Source organism: Crocuta crocuta, unplaced genomic scaffold, assembly GCF_008692635.1.
Source record: "Crocuta crocuta isolate KB4526 unplaced genomic scaffold, BGI_CrCroc_1.0 scaffold179, whole genome shotgun sequence".
Lineage (NCBI taxonomy): Eukaryota > Metazoa > Chordata > Mammalia > Carnivora > Hyaenidae > Crocuta > Crocuta crocuta.
Window position 1 is genome coordinate 12,269,894 of NW_027551568.1, and position 22,607 is coordinate 12,292,500.

Below are 22,607 nucleotides of genomic sequence, written 5' to 3' on the forward strand. Positions count from 1 at the left end.
TTGTGATAGAAGGTTGTGAATTCAAAACAAAATTCACAAACCCGCACAGCACTCAGGGATAAAGAAACAATAGTGTGAATGGGGTGGGGGCCTGGAGAAGTGGCTGCATAGTGACAATGAGGGAGCTCAGAGGCAAAGGAGTATGGAATGCGGCCACTGCCTTCTTGTGGAGTCTGGAGGACAATGCTCGCCTTATGATGGAAACCATATTCTCGACCTGCAACATGGTGACCGCAATTCTACATTACAAACCACTGTGACATATGTTACCCTTTTAGACCAAATACAGAAGCTGTAATTATTATGTAGGCAGAGAATTTTGCCCAACCCTTAATTTTTAAAAATAAAAACTGACTTTAGATCCAACCCAGAAAATCTGTTACATGTTACCCAGAGAGCCCCTAAGAAGATGTAGAAATAAATGTCTGTGTTACACCATTGGGTTGCCCTCTTTCTGGAGAGCACATTGAGTCTCCTCAGAGACACTCCTTGGGTGGAGATGCAGAGGCAGTGTACTCAACAATAGCACATTAGAAACCTGAGACAACCACAAAGAGCATAGCACCCAAATATTTGATGAGCAGACATTGCTAGCCTTTGAATAATGAATTCCAAGAGTCATACAGAGAGAAGTTCAATCCTGATGAAGTCTAGGTTTGCTGTTTTGTTAATTAAACCCCATCCTCCATTGAACACACACACACACACACACACACACACACACACACACACACTGTGGCGTAAGACACACATATTATGCTATATTACCTCATTTTAACTCCTTGGTTCAAGAAACATAATCTTGGTTCAAGATTTCATAAAGCTCTAAAGCTCTTTTCAAATTCACCAGGAAATGTAATCATCCCATTGGTCTTACCCTGAGGTAGTTGAGGGTGAAATTTGTTAGTCCCATCCTGGTGATGTTTTTGGACAGCTGATCCAGGACCTGAGGATCTTGTGCCTGAAAAGAAAATCAAGTCATATCCTTTATCTCTGCATCATGGTGCCAAGAAAGTCTCAGATCATGCTACAGTTGCTAAGAAATGCAATCTTGATACCATTGGTTTTCTCAGGGGGGAGGTTGCTGGAGATAATTCAATTTACATTTTTAGGACACTTGCATATAATGGCTCAAGAACATTTTTGGATCAATAGTGCAAGGTCTATTGCCGGGTAGAACCAACATGAGTCAGACAAGCTTTCAGCCCTTGGGAGAAGTAGCTTTACTTTCTTCCACCAGTGAGAGGCCCCATGTCTTCAGGAGGAGGGTCATTAAGCAAGGATGCTTTCAAATCTCTGGCGCTCACCAGAGAAGGTGGGGCCTCTAGGTTCGGTACAGCCATGCTTTAGGACTAGTCTTTGTTTCATGTTGTGATAGTGTGATAGTGTTTTTAACAGCTTGGACTCCAAGACTATATTTGAAAACTGCCTCTTCTGCGAAATATATATATATATATATGAATTCTAACTTTCCTCCCCATTAAGTTGAGGCTAGAAATAGATGTTCTCAACAATTTTCATCCCACAAGTCCCCCAGGACTGTAAGAGTAAGCATCACATTTTCCAAAATATCCACCACATTTAAAAGAGTGACGTGGTATTCCACAGGCTATCCCAAATGTTCTGTTGGGCTAGAAAAAAAAAAAAAAGAAAATTCTTTTGGATTTCATTGTAAGGTGAGCCTCTTGGTTGATGCTCTTTCTTTCTGCTTGTCTTTTCTTCCTTCTTAACTGGTAGAAGTAAATTGAAGCCAAATAGAGAGACTCAAGTAAGCACTCTTTTGTCATCCTTCATGCTGCCATGAGACTATCTAGGTTATTCTAACACTTTAATTTATTCTTTCCTGTACTTAAATTTCCTCATAGTCATACAACCAATTGGCTTTGTGTATATCGATAAAAAACCAGATGTCAGCAAAAAGAGAGCTGGTCACTTCTCATGTCAATTTCTGGAAAGGGGGTCCTCTGTGGACATGGAGCCAGTATTTATGGAATCCCTTTCATGAGCCAGGAAAACCTGGTTCTCTAGATATTCTCTAGTGATGACCAACATCAAGGAGCTTCCTTTGCAGACGGATGACAGGATAATAATAAGTGAATGGAAGTATGTTGCTCTTGCTTCTGTTAAAAGCCAGTCCCACTACTTGAAGAGGGCCTACTGTGTGCCAGGCACTGTTTTATGCCCTTTCCATGCATTAACTCTTAATCCTCATACCAATCAATCCTGTGAGGCAGGCTGTATTACCGTATCCATTTTACAGATGAAGACCTGGAAGCACAGAGATGCCATGCCACTTGCCCAAGGTCACACAGGAATATGGATACACCTATGCAGTCTCATTCCAGAACCCAAGCTCCCGACCACTAACGTCTGCTGTCTCTACTTTGAAAACAGTAAGAGTGACTACTCCAAGCTGCTTCAAGGGGAGTGGAGGATGTGAACTGGGCTTTGAAAGTTGAGAAGAACTTAGGGGTACGGATACGTAGAAAGATTGGAGCAGGGGAGTAGGATGCCACAGCAGAAAATGCAAAGTCAATGAGAAGGATAGAGACTGAGTTAACCAGTCGGGAGAAGAGGGTCAAGGACAAAAGTCTGGGAAGACAGACTGGAACTGGATGATCAGAAGACAGCTATCAGCCTGGGTTCTGGAGTTGGTACCAGCTGAGTTGAAATTTTGATTTGCCACTTTTGGGCTGAGAAACATGGAGCAACTTATCAAGCCCGAGCCTCAGTTTCCTCACTTCTAAAGCAGGGATAGTGGTAACGCACCTCTCTGGGTCACTGGGAGGGTTAAATATAACGTGCACAATACTTAGCAAAAGGCCTGGCATAGCAAACAGCCAGTAAGTACTAGCTACTGTTATTGTATTCTCTTTTGATTGTACAGGGTCTTAAAAATCAGGCTCATTAGGTCTGATTTTGCTCCAAAGCTTTTTCACAGTAACTGCTGCATCATGCATTATGGAAGGGGATTTATTTAGTCAATGCCTTTGACACCTTCTTTAGGGACTGCACTCAACTAGCTCCTATCAAGTCTTACTTCTCAAACACATCCCCAGCTTGGCATCGAATGTGGCCTTGCACCTAGTTGGTGCTCAATAAATTTGACGTGATTTATGGTTGAATGAAACCGAGAGAACCCCAAATTGTCTGCTTCATTCCAACACCACGGTTAGGAGGGATGTTGACACAGATCTGAGGTACATGAGCCCCACGTCTTGTCAGATGGTTCTAATCAAGACTGGAAACTGTTTTTCTTACCCTTTGTTTTATTTCTTTCCCCAGTTATACATAACAGGTTTAATAGCCAAGGCAGAGCAGTACTTGATAATGACTCAATGGAATTTAAGAAAAGTACAAACTGTTTATTGCAGTAACCTCAGTTTGGAGTTTAAAATAATAAAGTATCAAAAAATATTTCACAGTGCACCAAACTCACAAACAAAGGAGAGGGGGAAGGACTTGTGGAATAAAGTGGTGGAGGGGAAAACTCAAAACTGAGAGTGCATTGCCCAACTTGTGAAGACGATTGGCATTTTTTCACAGAGAGAGAACCGGACTCTTCCTCCTTGAACAAATGACGAGGTAAAATAAAACAAAATAGTGATGAAATTACTTACATGCATGGCTAGAATGCTCCTTGGGACTAACTCTCTGTATTGTCTAATGGTAAAGTGCCATGTTTTTATTCTCATGAGATCATCAAAGGTGAACTCCAAGATCAGTCTGCCTTCTGTACATACCTAGAAGCGACAAACAACACATTCATTGGCTGTGCACTTTGTGAATGCCACATTTTTGTAACTCACACGTCAGTTACTCAGTTACTCAGCGGGGTCTCCCTGACTGTCCTTGGGCGGTGCCGGATATTAGTAGGGATGTGACACAAGTGCTTTATCCACAGCACAGTGAGACAAGTGTGAGCCCTAGAATCCATGGGTTCCTAAGACTAGCCATGATTCACTAGTAACTTCACTGGTGGCTGCCAAACTCTATGAGCCTCTGTTTCTTCATTTGTACAAATGAGGCCAAAACGCATATTATTATAATACTATGTCAAAAGTGTGTCCCTGCAAAAATAATACCCCCTACCTCCTTTTATTTCTGTTGTCATCATCTTTCTACCATTGGACCTTGAAATCTTTTTCTAATCTTGGCTGCCCTACTCTGGGAGGAAGTGTCTAACACAATTATTTATGCTTACCTGTGACCTACGACAAGGTTACCCAACGAGAAGAAGTTTTCATTTTTAGAGACAAATTTCAGGCTTGTTTAGAGTGTATTCCTTCAATCACATGCTATCAGCAGTGACAAATTTTCTTGCATAGAGGCATGCTATCTTTATATATATATATACACATATATATATATGTACATATATATATGAGTCTCAGAATCATATCCTAACTCTGTACTTATTTTGGAGCTTTGAGAAAAACTAAATAAATTCTCTAATTTCCAGTTTTCTCATCTGTAAAATGAGAATAATACTAACCTTACTTGGGGTTGCTGGCGAAATGTATGATGATATTATGTGTGTAGATTGCCTAGTACTATACCTGGCTCACAGGAGGATGATGGCAAATGATGGTTCTAAAGATAAAAGAAATCCAACCAAAGAACCCTGGACTAGTGGCTGTCATAAAGTGCTATCTGCGACCCAGGGATCCATGGAGGTGTCTCAGGGGCTCTGCCAGGAAGAGTTCAGCCTCCATATAGACCATGTGAACTCCACACATTTTCTTGATTCAACCAGAGCAGCCTCAGTTCTATTGTTTCAATACATTGGACTTCTGATCAAGCTTTTTTGGAGAAAGTTTCCTATGCTAAAAACAAACATACAAAACTTTGGAAATCACTGCACTACACAACTTTTAAAATCATAAATAACAATTCAATAGGGGTATGCTCATTTCAAAAACTATAGTCCATGAAGATAGATAGCAATTTACCTAACTTTTTATGAGATATTAATTATCATTTCTCCCTTTGGGAATTGAATACAAATGACTGCGCCATTTATTGAATTCCAACTATGTCCTAGGCACGGGGTTACGTGCTTTCCATTTACTCTAAGTTAAGGCAATGTTTTCTTTAAACAAACCAACTACCAGTATAAGGAGAGTTAGTAATGTGTGTTGATAGAGTACTACTTGAGAAAGATGCTATTGCCATTTGCCATTTTCATTTTTCCAAGTCTCAGAAACACTGTAGGATAATTATTGATAATATGGGTGAAGACTGAGATGCTACTCATAGAATCTGTGGATAATTTCTGGCATATAGGTACTTTGCCCCCAAACTCCTCAAATGCATGGTCTTCAGGGCTTCCTTCTAACATCTTCGCCATGATAGTTGTGCACTCTGAAATGGGGGAAGACTTTCATGTCCCCAAAACACTCCTCTAGAACCTCCTTAGTGTTGGAATTAATTCACAAAGGTTTTCCAAAGGGTTCCATGGAAATTGAGTTACACAATTCCTCCTAGGGTGTTAGCAGGACAGAAGCCACCTGCAGTGAAAGCTGTCACAAAAGGGAGGTGACCACAGCCAGCCCATGAGGGCTGAAATGTCCTGACAGTAGAGGACAGGGATAATTGGAGGCTATACCTTTTTTAAGACAGGGTATTATTAGGTGTTTGAACAAATATTAGCCAGGTTAAATGCCATGCGCTTTTTTTATTATTATATAGTCTATTTGTTTTGTGTTTATTAGCCACAAACTCAGGGCAGACGTAAGTTCTGGCTTACTTCTAATGGAACAGAATCTCATAATAAGAAGGCATAGATGTACTCCTGATGAATTACTCAATTGGAGCATCTATAAGGTCAAGTAAAATTGTGTGCCTTGTTTACTGTGACACAGCAAACCAGTTGAGGACCCTTCTTGCCATCAAACTGTCATGGGTCTACAAAAGGGGAAACTGCAGTAAGCGTTGGGCTCCTCCCTTGTCAGCCAAAACCAAGAAATCAGCTTTATCCCAAGCAGGTCACATGCAAGAGAGGAATCCTTAACATTGAATCTGAGTTGACTGTGTTGGGTGTTTCCTTAAAGGAAAACTCAGTGACTTCCTTGAGTGGAAGAATGGAGGAAAATTTGGTCACTGTTGGTCTCTCCCACGTAGTTATACCCATGGCCTTCTCCCAAGCCCTATTCGGCCTCGCTGACTCTTGCCCCCATCATTGCAATTGAAGGCTTTGTGATTTATTGTAGATGCAACAATCAGCAAATGGAATAGAGGCACCTAAGGAAAAAAATATATACATTCCTTGTTTGGAAATGGTAAAAAAACAGACATAGCTTTTAAAAGGGAATTAATATTTTCGCTTCCCAGAAAAATTCTGTGCATTTCTCTTAATCAATACAATTAATGTAGCTTTTATCTAAAGTTGGCCTTTTTTTTTTAAAGCTGCCTTTCACTTGGAATCCAAAATCAAAAGGGTCCCCAATTAAGAAAACATTTTCTGTTGTGCTGAATTCATGTTACCGTACTGTGAGCTCTGACATTTTGTTTCTGTGGTAACCAAAATCAGCTGATTAGTTGGCATGGCAACAGAAAAGATGTAATCCCAGCAGACACGCTCTAATCAATGCCCCCAGCACAGATGGTCTCCAGAGGATCAACAAGAAAGAGGCTGGCAGGCATTCAGCGGATCACGTGCTAGCTTGAGACTAGGCCAGGAACAAGAGAACTAAAACAGAACATTTCTCAAACTAACTGGTAGCTTTTTAACCCTTTCCTCTCTGTGACTAATTGCAAGGCAATGTTGACCATACCATTGTATAATACAATGATTTTCATAGAGCTGTGACGAAAGAAAATGCACTTTTCAGGTAGAAGTGTTTACTTCATTTTCTCAGTCTTTATGCATGAAATACTGCTTTCAAATTAACAATCGCACAAAGCTCATTGTATTTTATGTAGAGATACTGCATCGGTAAACGCATATTGAAATGCATATATATATCTATATTAGAGCAATATGATCATTGATATTATAATAATTTGGTTGCAGTTGCGATAAGAGTAGAAATGTATAAATCCTGAAGATAATGTTGTAGACAGGCTAAGATTAGAATGATGTCAAAGACATGAATGTGTACTCATCTAGGAAAAGGGGCCGGGGCATATCCATGGTACTTTTCAATAGTAATAAATAATTGCATAATAAGTAATGGAGGCCAGAGAAAGCATAAAGCTCTGTTTACAGAGTGATAAGGGTGTTCAGTGCTGGCTGTAATTATTATTTCAGTTTGTAAAATCTACAAGTAACCCGATGTGTACCCCAAAGAAGGCTCCTCAGCATCTGCCAGCATCCACACCCTCAAATATAATTCAAGGGTCTTTGATTCTAAAAACCTTGGTGATTGCTCTTCAGATTATAGAGCCTTGTTTTCAATTTGATTCGAAATTGAATACAGAAAAGAAAGGCTTCATAATGTGTGTTTTAAAACTCTAATTACATATTTATCCATAATCTATAATGTTCCTGGGATCAGGAAATTGCAAAATGTGCACTATACTCCTGGGGAATATTAAATACTACTGTTGATTAGGGCTGTGGCGATTTTTGAGTCACCAGTTGACCAAATTTTCATAAAAGCAACTCAGAACCATTGGGTCAAATGCTATTTGGGGAATTAGAGTATATTGATAGGCTAAATTAGAACAATGTGATACTGCCTGGACCTAATGTGCTAAATAATTCCATGTACAGCAGCCTCCCCTTTAAAAATAAAGCATCGGCTTCCAGGCTATATTTTTCTTTGTGGTACTGAAAGGTCATTAGCTCACTGTTGTATACTAAATAGTCATATTTTATTACACGAAGATGGCTTATTTTTAATTAACATAAGAACAAAAGAAAAACTGGAAGAATTCCTTGGGTAGTATAATGATCACCAAGGAGCCAAAAAAAAAAAAAAAAAAAGAATGCTTTAGAATTTTCTAAAAATAAATGTGCATAATTAGCATCTGGACTAAGTCCACATAGCTGAGCGGCATTGGCCAGAAAGTGGTATTTTTCATCATGGTATGGAAATATTCATTACAAGAGGTGGGAATGTATTGCCATGGAGTAGAGGGAGATGGTGATCTAAATAATTGAAGCTTGGGGTCGAAAGAACTGAGTTCAAGAGGATGCTACCACAGTCTTCCTGGTGAGTATCTTGGATACCTGAACAAACCACCTGACCATCTGAGTGGGGAGCATTCCCAGAGGAGGAAAAATCAAGAATCAACAGAAGAAAACCTTAGCTTCTTGATTTGAGTGAAAACAACAAAAGGCACTTTATTATTGATTCATCAGAAGAACAGGATTTTTTAAAATTTAAAACCAGTCCTGATGGTACTTCAGAGCAACTGACTATGCTCTTTTATGAAACAGCTTTGGTCTGAAAGCAGACATTGAGAAAATATAAATGACAGGGCTACCTTTTATTGCATATTTTACATGTATATAAAATGTTATATAGTTTATTTTAAAATTATTTATTATAATAAAATTATTATAAAATATGCTATTATTTTTCTCCTATAAACTATTTTATGTGTTACGAAGGGGCTACCACAAAATGAATTTTTATTTTCAATGGCTGTAGGCTTTGGAAGTAGCTTCTTCATTATAGCTGTTTTATTTAATTCTCATGGATTTCTTTTTTCCTTTAAAGCATAAGGAATTGGTGTGCTTTTCCTGATTACCTAAATATAATGCTAAGCCTAGACGAAAACAAAACAAACAAACAAAAATAAAACCAATAATGAGCTAGCAGAGAAAGCTTTTCTCTGTGGGGCTCTGATTTCATAACATTCAAAATAGATTGTATTATCCATCTTATATACAAGATTATGTAAATGTTTTACATCTCCAAAATGAAGTGAGACATGGGCAGATTACACCATCACCCAGGTGATCATTCTTTTCCACACAACAAAACTCTTTTCCCAGCAAGGACTTCTGTTCTGCATACAATGGGAATATTCTTTGTTCCTAATCAGCAACCTTCCTTTCTGCTCAACTGTTAAAAGGAGGAGAGAAAAACCCAGCTCTTGTTGTCCTGCATTTAAAAATGTCTATTGACAAAATCGAGATACCATAAGATCAATGACATTTGATGATTTGCTTTTGCATTTTATAGCTATTTCCTTTGCTTTTGTGTTTGTGTGTGTGTGTGTGTGTGTGTGTGTGTATGTGTTACATCACTGTGAGCACCAGAAAGATTAAGCTGCACCGACAAGCTCGATGGATACTTTACATGATAAACACTTTATTTATATTCTTTCAGCAAAATTGTGCACAGGTAACAAACACATCTTCAGTTTGGTAATTTTGGCTTTTTGCAATTATCCCTGATCATTCAACTTCTCATCTCTAAAGAGAGGATCGTCATGTGTGTTTTCAACTAAAAGAGATAGCTGCTATCATTAATATTACAAATTAGTTTCACGTTGAGTCTTTGTGAAAATGCAAAAACTAGTGTTCATTAAAACAAACTTCTGTTTGTCAGAATCTCTGGCTGAATATTTGTTCTTAGGAATGTTTCTACTTGGGAGAAGAGATAAAGGGGTTGTCTGTAGAGTTCTAGAAAGGTCTTTGCCCAGGGGGGTGTTCCATTTATCAATTGTCTGTGGATGGGAAGGGTCATAGGTGTAGAATGTATAGAGGCCAGGTTGATTCTCTATCTCTTCTCTTTCATTTCACATCTTTCAAGGTCCTTGAATTCTCCCTCAAAGAATGTGTCACTCGGTCCTCCATCCACCACCCTTCCCCTGTGCTCCTTACTCACTCACAACCAACCTTTGGCTCTACTGTGCTCATTTGCTTACTGACCAACCACAGAACTTCCTGGAATTTGGGGAAACAACCTTTAAACTCTGAATTCCCTAGTTTCATTTATGTCTTTATCTTCCCCTGAGATTCCACCTAGCTAAGTTGTAGTCAGTTGACTTTTTCCCTGTTTGTTCACATTTGAATTTAGCTTTAAAAAGCATTTAATTTTAGAAACAAAGCACAAATTCTGACCACACAACAATGGGGAAATGTTCTTTAAGCTGTAGAAAATTCTTTGTATTACAGTCAAATTTCTAATTTAGCAACCTGGGTTTGACAGGCACCAAAGCTCTCTCCCTCTTAGTTTTGAGGCTCCATCATATTTGACTTTCAGGTGCTCTGTGTCACATGCACACATCTGAGAACAGTGTTCACCAAGAGTCTAGCCATGCCACAAACAAAAGAGATGATCTCATAGTGCTGAAAGTGTCTGAGATGTGGGAAATCAGCTCAAAGTTCCAGAAGAAAACCATAATTACTATCCTTTATACACTCACAGAAGAACAAGCCATGTTGCTGAGGTTATCCTGTACCTTGGTAAACATGGGCTTCCCGTGCTGGGTGACCATAGCACACTGGTCGCAGTCCACTGTGATGGATGAGTTGTGGTATGACTCTTTCGAGTGTTTGAGGATGTAATACAGGTCAGTCACCCCTCCTTCAAACACAGTGCTAAAGTAACGAGGGATAAGGGTCCTGCCGATAGCTAGGAGAGAAACACAGAGAAATAAACCATTAACAAAAATATCTAATGGTCCCACACACCTCACACCATTGCCAGAACTCCAATGGGATATGGATCATCTCAGGAAACCAATCAAACCAGGAGGTAAATTTCTTTCTTTTTATAAACAGCCATGACCCTTCTCGGTTACAGTTAGTAAAATAAAATCTCCAACTATTTAGAGAACATTTGTGCATTCATCTCTTCAGATTTTGTGACCACTTAAAGTTGATAATGTAAGGGTTAATTAACACTTTTAAAATAAGGGGAATAGAAGCGTTGTGTAAATTTTAATAATGTAATGCTTTGTAGTGTACCAAGTATGTTGGTGTTATTTCATTGGATCTTCAGAACAGCCTCAAGACAGTAAGGAACTGGAACCCAACAGGATTATTATGCAAAAAACCAAAAAGGTTCTTAGGACTGTATCAAAGTTATATGACTTATAAGTAGATAATTGGAGTCTCTAACTCCAAACCTGCAAACATTTGCTCTTTCTAATACTATGTCCCCAATTGCTTTAATGAATGGAAATCTTTAAAAAGTGATCAGGATCCGAATATACAAAGAGGTCCATATCTATGTAAATACAGATTATTCTATCTGCTTCTGGAGCTGGATAAGATTTCTTTCCAGAACAAAAGACCAGTTTTAAGAGAACTGGATACCTTCTACTTGGTCTAAATTTGCTTGTATGTGTCCTGGCCAGCCCCATTTCAGTTGGAACGATTGGTAAGTAGCTGGGCCTCTCTGATATATGACGCTTAGAAACACCTAACAAGCCCTTGCTTTAGCAGAGATTTTAAATCCTCTTATACTGAAAATCCCAACTCATAATATCAGGAATTTTGCCTATGTGCAGATTTTAAGGCAAAGCACTAAAGCACTCTCCAGCGATCCAAGGTTTTTAATAAATCTCTTACATTCACTGTATAATGCCTTCTGGAAGACAAAAAATAATATTTAAGGTAAATAAATTACCAAAGAGAGCTTCAGTAGGAAAGATCATGCAATCTTCACTTGAATGTTTTAAAATGTTTAATTTCATTTTAAAAGAATCAATATTAATCCATTCCATATGTATCTATATCTCTTTTGTACATGGATTTGGAAAGAAAAGACTATAAAAAGAATATCCAGCCAAACTGTGTTCTGAAGTAATCTCTAAAGAATCCTGCTGTGGATGACTAGTCTCTGAATAATTTATATAGTTGTTATTGCTTCGTATTTATTGCAGTAAAATCAATCAACAAGTGTGTGCTAAAGATTCCAGAATTTTTGGCAATTCCATTCTAAATAATCCTTACGCTTACATTTTCCAAATACTGCTTAATCCCCAACAGCGCATGTTCATTTGCTAAATATAAAATTCAAACAAGAGTGATTTGAGTCCACCATCTCTTTAAAAATATGCACAGCTGATACTATAAAGAAAACTTTGTTAATGCAAAAAGCCTTATTGTACTTTGCTGAACAGATAAAGTTAATTTAATGCATTTCAAATATTCCAACCTAAAACTAATTTCCATAAAACAGCTCTAGTAATTTGACATTTTGGGATCTGTACTGTGGGGAATAAATACAAACCATAAAAATGTAGATGTAGGGTGAAAATATTTCACTACAATATCCAAGGAATTGTCACATTAAAAAGGTTACTCCAAATAAACACCACTGGATTAGCCACATTATGGTTTATTCATTATGGATCCTGCACCATTTAATGCCTTTGTAGTAATATCTGTGATATATTATCATCATTTTCATTCACAGAAAAAAACTGAATAGGGAAAAAGTTTGTGACTCCTTAACTTTAAACTTAAATTTTAATTACCTCTCCAACTTCAGAATATGTGCAAACTATATAGTAAACATACTTAGAGGGAATGGAGCTTTGCTTTATTTAACATTTTCTGGCACTCTCAGAACTGATTGTTAAGGATACCTGAGGTTTGTGGTCTGTCCCTTTGCTTTGTGGGATAGGTCCGACAATTTCCACCATGGTCTTGTTTGGACCATCCCTCACAAAGCTCTATCATCCACTGTGGGAGACTGCTACTGGTGGCTCCAATGAACCATGATGACGATATTTACATCTTTGTAGATGTACTCTCCTCTCCTTAAAGGAGGGGGTTCTATGATCTACTTTTTAAAATTTAAAAAAGAATTTTTTTAATGTTTTTTAAAATTTATTTCTGAGAGAGAGAGAGAAAGCATGAGCAGTGGAGGGTCAGAGAGAGAGAGAGAGGAAGATACAGAATCTGAAGCAGGCTCCAGGCTCTGAGCTAGCTGTCAGCACAGAGCCCGACCCGGGGCTCGAACCTGGGACCCAAGAACCATGAGATCATGACCTGAGCCAAAGTTGGATGCTCAACCGATTGAGCCACCCAGGCACCCCTGTTTTGGGCTAAATCTTAAAAAGGCCTAGAAGCTTCCATTTTGTGTTTGGGTGGGAAGTCAGTGGGTATGTACAAAGTTTAACTACTCTAAGACAACTATACTTTGAGGAGCCCAACCATTTGGAATGGTCACATGAAGAATGGAGTCTTCCAGCTGACACTCCCAGTTGAGCTACCAGCAAACAGCCAGCACCCACTTGTATGAGTGTGATTATCTTGGAAGTGAATCCTTGAGCTCCAATGAGCTGCCTCAAGCTGGTGTCACATAAAGCAGATATAAGCTGTCCCCCATATGCTTTGCCCAAATTGCAGAATCATGAGTAAATAAAATAAAAGTTTGTATGTTTAGCCAATAAGTGTTTCACGTAACAGTGGATAATCCTAACACCCTCGCAACTAACTTCCTAGGCTACAAAAATGGACAAATCAGAATCTTTTTCTGAAGATAGAGAGGGCAGTCTTACTCCTAAAAATGTGAATTATAGAAATACAGAGCTTTGCATGGAGAGGAAAGCAGATTAGAGAGACAGAGAGTCTTCGTAGACTGACTTGGGACCTCATTATAGTTAGGACTGGAAGGCAGCCCCATCTCTGGGAGGTCCCGCTTGTGTGGCATCTGCACCCTGCTTCTTTTGTTGCTTATGTCAGTTTGTGTTTGCTTTTTGTTATTTATAAACAGAGGAACCCTCATAAATGCTGGGGTAACAAACATGGATGGGGTAACAAACACTAATGTGAACATAGAAAGAAAGTGAATGAGAAGAATTAACTACAAGACATAGCTGGGTCTTTGTGCAACATCTCGTGTTCGTAGCTGAAGAGGATACAAAAGGTGTGTCAGAGACTGTATCAATTTCCTATTGCTGCTGTAACAAATTACTACACACTTAGTGGCATAAACTCTCTTTTATTGATTATCTCATAGTTCCTGACATTCTGACCTGTGTCTTGCTGCTCTGAAATCAGGGTGTCAGTAGAGTTGTGTTTCTTCCTAGAGGCTCCAGGAAAGAATCTGTTCTTGCTTTTACCAGCATCTAGAGGCTACCTCCTTTCCTCCGCTACATCCCCTTCCTACATCATCCAAGCCACCAATAGTGGTTTGACTCTTCCTTGTCTGCCTCCCCCTGCCACTTTTCAGGACCCTTGTGATTGCACTGGATCCACCCAAATAATCCAGGATAATCTACCATCACAAGGCAACAATTCACAGTTACCAGGGATTAGGACCAGACATCTTTGGGTGCCATTATTCCACAGAGGCTATCTTTGTTAAAGCGTTTTTGTTCTACAAACCAAATATAGTACAAAATATGACATGCATGTACACACGTAAGCACGCGCACGCGCACGCGCGCACACACACACATGACAAGCAATATATAGATGTAATATGAATGGGACAAGTAACCAGAAAAAAATCACATGTGCTTAAGGAAATCATTCTGTAACTCATTCATTGATTGCTTTTATAAACATTCATTGAGCCCATAGTAGGTGTAAGGTTCCTTGGTAGGTGCTGGACACACGAAAAGAGATTGTTGTCCCCGTCTTTCAAACTCACTTCTAACAAGAGAGTTGACAAATATGTAAGTATCTATAATGCAATGTGATAATAGATTAAACAAATGGACTTGTGATCTTGAACCCTTTGCCAGTTTCTTCTGAATCCTGATTTCAATGTACAATTTTATTATACCCTGAGAAGATTAAAATGTCCTTTTAATTTAGTAAATCATGCCACCATGCTGCATGGCCTCATATAAATAAATGATTTTAAATCAGGGAACATTTCAGAGTTAAATTTGGTGGTCCCCTAACTCCTCAGGCACACCAATTCCAAATCTCTTTAGGTTTTATACTGTCATGTGCATATGCTATACTTACACTTTACATTTATATTGTAATCCTTGGAATTAAAAATAATTTTCAGTATTGATATACCTAAATCTACATTGTGCTCCCATGAAAAAGATTGCATCTTTCAACTATTTTTGAATAGATATTAAGAGTATAGTAGATTATAAAATAAATTCCCTATTTCTTGTACCTTTAGGTCAAAGTTCCTTCTGAAGTTGGGAAGGGGAAGTATGGTGGGCATGAGATTTTCTGTGAGTGAAACACAGGAAGGTGGAATGCAATATATATCATTTATCTAGGTACTTATGAAAGACAAGAAAATGGTAGATTAAATTATCCAGGAGCCTGAAATGTGTATGTCTAATTAATACTCTACATTATAGGTAAACATTAAGATAAAGCAAAAAATATATTCCTAGCTCATTTAGATGTTGAGCTCTGAATTCTAGTTCCTTGAGAGGTTTTCGTTGTTCTGTTTTGTTCCCAACCATTGACCTCCACTCTCCAGAAGCTCTTGCTATTGGAGTTGGGTAGTGCTATGGAGCATTATCTAGCTCCCATCTTTTACTGTAGCTGTTATTTATTAAGATATCTTCATGATACTTGTAGATATTAGCTGATTTTCCCCCATTTAGAAACCAAAGGGCACACACTGGGATCTCTTAATCATTGAGAAGATATAAACTACTGTGCACCTGTTGTTTTGAACATTTCATCTCTATTAATCATTATGAAATACTTTTTTTTTTTTTTAAATGTTTTTATTTATTTCTAGGAGAGAGAGAGAGAGAGAGAGACAGTGTGAGCAGGGGAGGGTCAGAGAGAGAGGGAGTCACAGACTGAAACAGGCTCCAGGCTCTGAGCTGGCAGTCAGCACAGAGCCCGACGCGGGGCTCGAACCCACGAACCGTGAGATCATGACCTAAGCGAAAGTCGGACGCTTAACCGACTAAGCCACCCAGGCGCCCCTGAAATACTTTTTTTTTAACTCAAGCATGTGTATAAGTAGTTCACATCAAAGAAATCATAAGTAGAAAATAACTGTGGGAAAATGTCCAAACTTGTAATCAAAATACAAAATCAAATAATAATGAAAAAGATAAAAACATAAACCTGGCGAGGTTGTGGTAAAACAGACATACTCAAACCCGTCTGGGCAAATCAACAAAGCAATGCTTCCTTATCTTAAGAATCTCTAGTTCTCTGATAGCTTATTAGGTGTAAATACCCTTCCCAAACTGCAGTTCTAATGTGCAGATCTTAAGTGGTGTGAAGTTCTCCAAGTTCTTGGAGAAAATATTGTCTAATGTTATGACTTTTTGACTTGGGGTGATAATTTATTATTCTAAATGCCTGTAATTTCTATCTTTCAAAGATAATTCACTTCAAAAAATGAAAAGAGTTGAGAATCCTAATTAAAATATGGAATAAAAAGATGTATTAGTATTAGTACCCCCACTTAACACTCAGCAATTACTTAACTAATGATTTTTCTCCTCACTGGAAAGAGAAAACCATATAACCACATATTTGTGTTTTTAATTAGGCAAAGTAAATTGTAAAAAAATCATCGATTACTACAGTTTAAAAAAAACCTTTCTTTGTAAAGTGATAATGATAAGTTGGTTGCCTGAATCTAGGTAGTTTTATACAGTTGTTCTAAGGTTGTAGTACTTAAGAAATCCACACAGAAATTCTAGCTCTGAGATAAATAATAAATACAATGAGTCATTAAATTTAAACTTATCAGTATTCAGAAATAAGTGAATGCATTATACTAACATGTAAATGGAGGTGCTCTTCTTGGTGAAATAAACAATGCTGGTGATTTCGTCTATGGCAAATAACATTATAAATAGCCAAAACATATGATATTTGTCCTTCTCTGCCTGACTTATTTCGCTCAGCATAACACCCTCAAGGTCCATCCATGTTGCTACACATGGCCAGATCTCATTGTTTCTCATTGCCATGTAGTATTCCATGGTATAGATAAACCACATCTTCTTGATCCATTCATCTGTTGATGGACACTTAGGCTCTTTCCATGTTTTAGCTATTGTGGAGAGTGCTGCTATGAACATTGGGGTACATGTGCTCCTATGCCTCAGCATTTCTGTATCCCTTGGGTAAATTCCTAGCAGTGTTATTGCCGGGTTATAGGGGAGTTCTATTGTTAGTTTCCTGAGGAACCAGAGAGGCTGTTTTCCAGAGGGGCTGTACCAGGTTACATTCCCACCAACAGTGTAGGCATATGTTTGCACGTATAGGAGGAGTAGGAGGAACTTGACGGAGGAACAAGGGGGAGAAGAAGGGGGGAAATGGTGGGGGAAAGGGAGAGAGGCAAACCATGAGAGACTCTTGAATGCTGACAAAAACTGAGGACTGATGGATGTGGGGGGGGGGATGGGCATGGAGGAGGACACTTGTGGGGATGAGCACTGAGTGTTATGTGGAAACTAATTTGACAATAAACTATTTGTAAAATAAATAAATAAATAAATAAATAGCCAAAACAAAGGACATAACACGTGCTTGAAATTAAATGGAGGAGATAGAGGTTCAAGGCAAGTTCCTTTTTCTTGAAGGGAAAGCAGATCAAACTATCTTTACTTTCATAAATTGACATTTGAAATCTTTTATTAACATATCTTTTAATTCCAACACCTTTACTTCTTTTCTCAACCACAGCAATTTGATTTAAATACCTTCTTTCTGATTACCTCTCTTACTATGTCAAAGATTCCTTCATTTAATATATGTTTATGAAACAGCAACTATGGGCCAGACAGTTTTCTAGGTGCTGGACACAAACAGCAGACAAGTGGAGAGGTGGAATAAACTTGTGGGGAGGGAGGGCAAACTGGTTTAGATGGGCTGACCTGGGAGGCAGCAGTGAGAAGGTGATAATGGAGTTGATTTCTGATTGCACAGGGCCATAAGATGTGGGAATGAAGAGGTCCAGATCCAGGCACCAGCAAGGGCAAAACCCCTACGACAAGAATGAGTTTGGGTTGAATGAGCTTGTGTGGCACAGTATCAGAAAGAAGGCAGTGTGGCAGGTGCACAGTCAAGGAGAATGAGATGAGCTCAGAAAAAAAGAGGCAGAACCAGATTATGTGGGGCTATCCAGACCACGGCAAATGGCTCGCAATCTATTCTTAGTGCAAAGAGATCTCATTGGAAACTTTTAGCCGAGGATTAGATCTGATGAATATACTCTGTTCTTCTACATGCATTATTCATCTGCCAACAATATCCCAAAACTCCACAAAAAATATCTGATCCTCCCAGAAATCTAATAGGCATTTTTTTCTTCCATTTTCCACCCATCAAACAGTTAATAAATTGACTAAGACTTTACCCACACCCCCTTGTGCTAGTTGCCGGAGAGACAATGATGACCACAGCAGATTCCATCTTGCTCTTAGAGAGCTTTTGATCAAGCAGTTCTTAAAGCTATTAATTCATTAATTAAGGACAAGAGAGATGTGTGCCATGGCTCTACCTTGTTCTGCACTGTTATCCCTTACATGACACACAATTAGGATCTATCACACATCTGCCGAATGAATTGATGTGATTCATGAATGGATTTATAGATTTCAAGTTGTAGAAATTCACATGTAAGTCTGCCTCATTTCATCTCATTTAATTCAACAAATACTTTGGCATATTCAGGCAATAACGGTTTCTGATTCTGCTAGCCATACCACATGGTATTTCTCTCAGAAATTTCTCTCTTTCATTGTGGGCAAAATTCTTTTACCACTTTATCCAAGGTACTGACAATAACATAGTGCAGAATGGTCCACAGCCATGGCTGGACTTCTTACCATAAGTCAACATCCTTTGGGTAGGAAATCGAAATCCTTTACTGACTCACAGAATAAGGCCATGTTCTCGTTACTGATGCCTTGTGGACCTGGTGCAGGGTCATTAAGGTGTTAGAGAAAGACCTAAGCTATAGTATGAATTGATACCAATCAGGTACAGGGGGCCAAGGGACCAGCATGTGTTAGGGAGCATGGCACATTTCCCATGATTTGGGCTGCTGCCTAGACCAGATACTATATATTTATACCTTAGAAGGTCTTGTCTGGGTGAACTACTCCATTACATAGATTTGTCTCACTATCTTCCTGTGACGATACATTGTTCTATTAGTTATCCAAACTTTATCATACAGAATACATCTGATAGATTTGTTTCTGCTCTCTATTATTTTTATTCCAACATTCTCATAACTATATTCTATTCTTCAAGATGAGCCTTATGATAATTTTGAAAACTTTCTCCCTCCTCCCACCCCAAAGTTGGAAGGAGTTTCATTAAATTAAATTTGATTTACTAAGAAAGATTTGACATCTCTAAAATACTCAATCTGACCATACAGGAACACGAAATGTTTATCTATTTCTATGAGTCTATATTTCTACAACAAAATGACTCTGTAGTGTTTTATATATAAGTAGCTAATGTTTCTTGTTAAGAGAATTACTAAATATTTTAGTTATGCTGATGATTAATGTAATTCTTTCATTATATTTCTATTTGGAACACAGACACCTAATGGAATGCTCTTATTAACTTTAATAGTTTTTTGGAAGCTTTTCTTTGAGTTTTCTAGGTGAAGAAATCTATCATTCCCACATATTGAGAAGTTTTGTTCCTTTCTTTCTTACCAATTTATTTATATAATTACTTTCTCATCTTATTGCAATGTTTAGAGGAGAACTTCTAGGAAAAGGTATTAAATAATTAGGGAAGTAATAGGCTTTCTTTTTTTCCCCCTGAATTTTTCAGGGGGTGCTTCAGAATTAGGGGAAGTGCTATATGTTGATCTGAGATCAGATCATATTACTTATAATGGGAAGAAAATCAAATTATTCTTCTAATTTTTGTTCTTATGATTTTCTTCCTTTTCATACTGATGGATGTTTAATTTGATCAAATGTCTTCTTGGTTGCTATTGGATTGGTTGTCTAATTTACCTTAGAAAGCTATCTATTAATATATTTTCAAATATTGAATAATGTTTTTAGTCAGTATAAACCTTGCTCTCTCATGCACACATATACACATACATTTTTGTATAAATTTTTGCATAAATTCAACTTACAATTCACTCATTTCTTTAACAAATATCCATGAAAGTGGTACCCTATATAAGGCACTATCTTAGGTACTAGATCAGAATGTTAGAGCCAGAGAAGACCTCAAGTTTAGTTCAGTGATTCTCAGTAGTACTTTCTAATTCCAGTGGGCTTCTGGAGATTTTATTTTAATTTTTTAAAATATTTTTTAATTTTATTTTTGAGAGAGAGAGAGAAAGAGCATGAGAGGGGAAGAACAGAGAGAGAGAGAGAGAGAGAGAGAGAGAGAGAGACAGAATCTGAAGCAGGCTCCAGGTTCTGAGCTATCAGCACAGAGACTAACGCAGGGCTTGAACTCATGAACCTCAAGATCATAACCTGAGCTAAAGTTGGATGCTTAACTGACTGAGCCACTCAGTACCCCAAGTTTTTAAAAATGTATCCCTAGATAGTTCCATGTTTCAAAAATGCCATTAAAACAAGGATATGTTTAGCATTTTTCTCTGATTTGAGTGGGAATGGACTCAATTCATGGTGCTACTGATTAGCTCCTGATGAGTGATTATGAATAGCACTTAACAAATGTGGAAAAAATATAATACAAAATACTAACAATTATTTAATAATTATAATTATGTTATCCATGATTATATTCCACACGCTCATTTTATTGCGGAAGAATGTAATAGCTAGAGAAGTAAAACTGTGTAGCTAGCTGGAGCCATTGTGGGATAAAGTAGAATGCTTGTTTTTAATCAACCAGCATTGGTTTATTTTTACATCTAAATTTGATTTTTGTTAATTTTTATTAAATCACTGTTTACTAGATCTGATTTCTATTTCAAAGCATAGAGCCAGACCTCAATTTCTAACTCAAAAATGTATTTTGCTCTTTCAGTTGAGTGCTGCCACATGATGGAGCTGTAACCTGTGTCTGATGGGCATTTCCATTATTTTCATTTTTTTCAACCAAGTAGACATCCAGAAGAAAAACTCAACTTCCAGACATGACAAGTAAGATCATTCTGTGTAATTGGCATGCACTTCCCCACCTCTGATGACCAGATCCTGCAGACCTGGCAAGGATTCCATGGAGCCTCATGGATGGAAGAGCCAGGAGATGGGAGGAACGTGGGTCCCTGAATTGCTAAGAAGGACACAGGTTGCCACATATTGGGAAAACCCATTTGAACTTTGGAGCAAAACAGACTTTTCTATTGTGTTAAGCCACGGAAATTTCAAGATACGTTTGTCTAAGCTGCTAGGGTTAATTAATACAATCACTATAGTTCTAATGTTTCCATGACCACCCTGTACCCATCAATGTCAGTGACTTCACTCCTTCCTCAGTCATCTTTGTTATCAGTATATTAGGTAGCCCTCTAGATTTTTAAATTATACATTTATCTCTATATATGTCCCCATTGAAAACACATCATTTTATGTGAGTGCTTTTTGTCTTGTTTTATGTAGAAGTCATCATAATGTATCTATCTGGAACTTGTCTCGTTTTACTCAATAATGTATTTTTGAGCTCTGAGGCTAATTCATTAATTTTCAACACTGCATCATATTCCAGAATACAGCTATTTCACACGCCATTTAGATAGTCCCATGTTGAGGGATGCAGGGATTGTTTTCCAGTTCTTTCCAATGGGGTAGATACTGATAGAGGGGAAAATATATATTTTTTAAAATTTACCTAGTTAGCAGCAATCCCCCTTCCAAGTGCTGTGACCAATTTACTCCTTACTAGTCCTGATAGTAGTATGTTTCACTCACAACTTCACCAGCACTGAATATTGTCAAGGTTTACTTTTTTTGCCATTCAGATCACAAAGTGTGTCCCTTACAGAGGGATGGTGGCAGTCATCAAGTCCTCAAAGTTTTATCTACATGCAGATGATGAAATTAAGTAGTTACTCCAGCTCAGGTGGTTATTGCTGTGAATGAATCATCCGCATTTAATGTATTCAGGTGATTTGCAGGGTTGTTTTTTTTTTTTAAATAATTTTCACCCCAAACCCATTCACTTGGCTAAAGGAAAAAAAGGCCGCAGGAAAGAGAAGTGAGAAAACTCCATCCCTTGATTTTTCAAAGGTGCCAAACTTGAAGAATTCTTATGAAATTATTTCAATATGATTTATCGGGCCATCTCAAACTATAACCCATGGGGACACCACAAGTCATTCAGTTTTGTGTTTTAATATCAGCACAATTCAGTGGGGTTAGAGAAATGTTGCCAGAGAAACAGACAAATGTGTGTGATTCCAAACTTAATAGAAAGCAAGGCTTGGCAACCTTTAGCAATGAATGCCAAGAGATGATTTCCTCCCTGTAGAGAGGTGCAGACTTGGGTAGAATGGGACCTTCCCTCCAGGCTGGATATTATACAAGACATTCCCTCTAAGGTGTTAAGTGGTCACTAAAATAGAAGCTAATAAAATTTGACCTTTTAAAGTGGATTTTGAAGTCAAAGGAAAGGTTTGTAGAATTAAAATAACAAATGGGCTGTTTCCAGCATCTTTCTCTTGACTCCCTTTCAATCCCATCCATTTCTAGTGCTTCCTTGCTGGGCTCCTCAAAACTTTTGCCCCTGAAGCATCCTCTTCCTTGAGGGTCCTAGATCCTCCTCGTTTGCTTCATTTCCTATGTGAAGCATCCGCATACCTATCTACAGCACCACATCCTCTGGCTGAGCA

General features: G+C 38.1%; 1 protein-coding gene across 10 annotated transcripts in view; it reads right to left on the minus strand.

The window, feature by feature from the left end:
* The window catches only part of LDB2 (LIM domain binding 2), a 383,544-nt gene that overhangs the window by 69,311 nt on the left and 291,626 nt on the right, over nt 1-22,607 (minus strand). For all 10 annotated transcript variants that reach the window (XM_077750569.1, XM_077750567.1, XM_077750566.1 and 7 more), the window contains exons 3-5: nt 10,363-10,535; nt 3,621-3,743; nt 878-961 (exon numbers count right to left, since the gene is read on the minus strand). In XM_077750569.1, the coding sequence (XP_077606695.1) occupies nt 878-961; nt 3,621-3,743; nt 10,363-10,535 (380 nt within the window). The remainder of the gene's footprint in view (nt 1-877; nt 962-3,620; nt 3,744-10,362; nt 10,536-22,607) is intronic.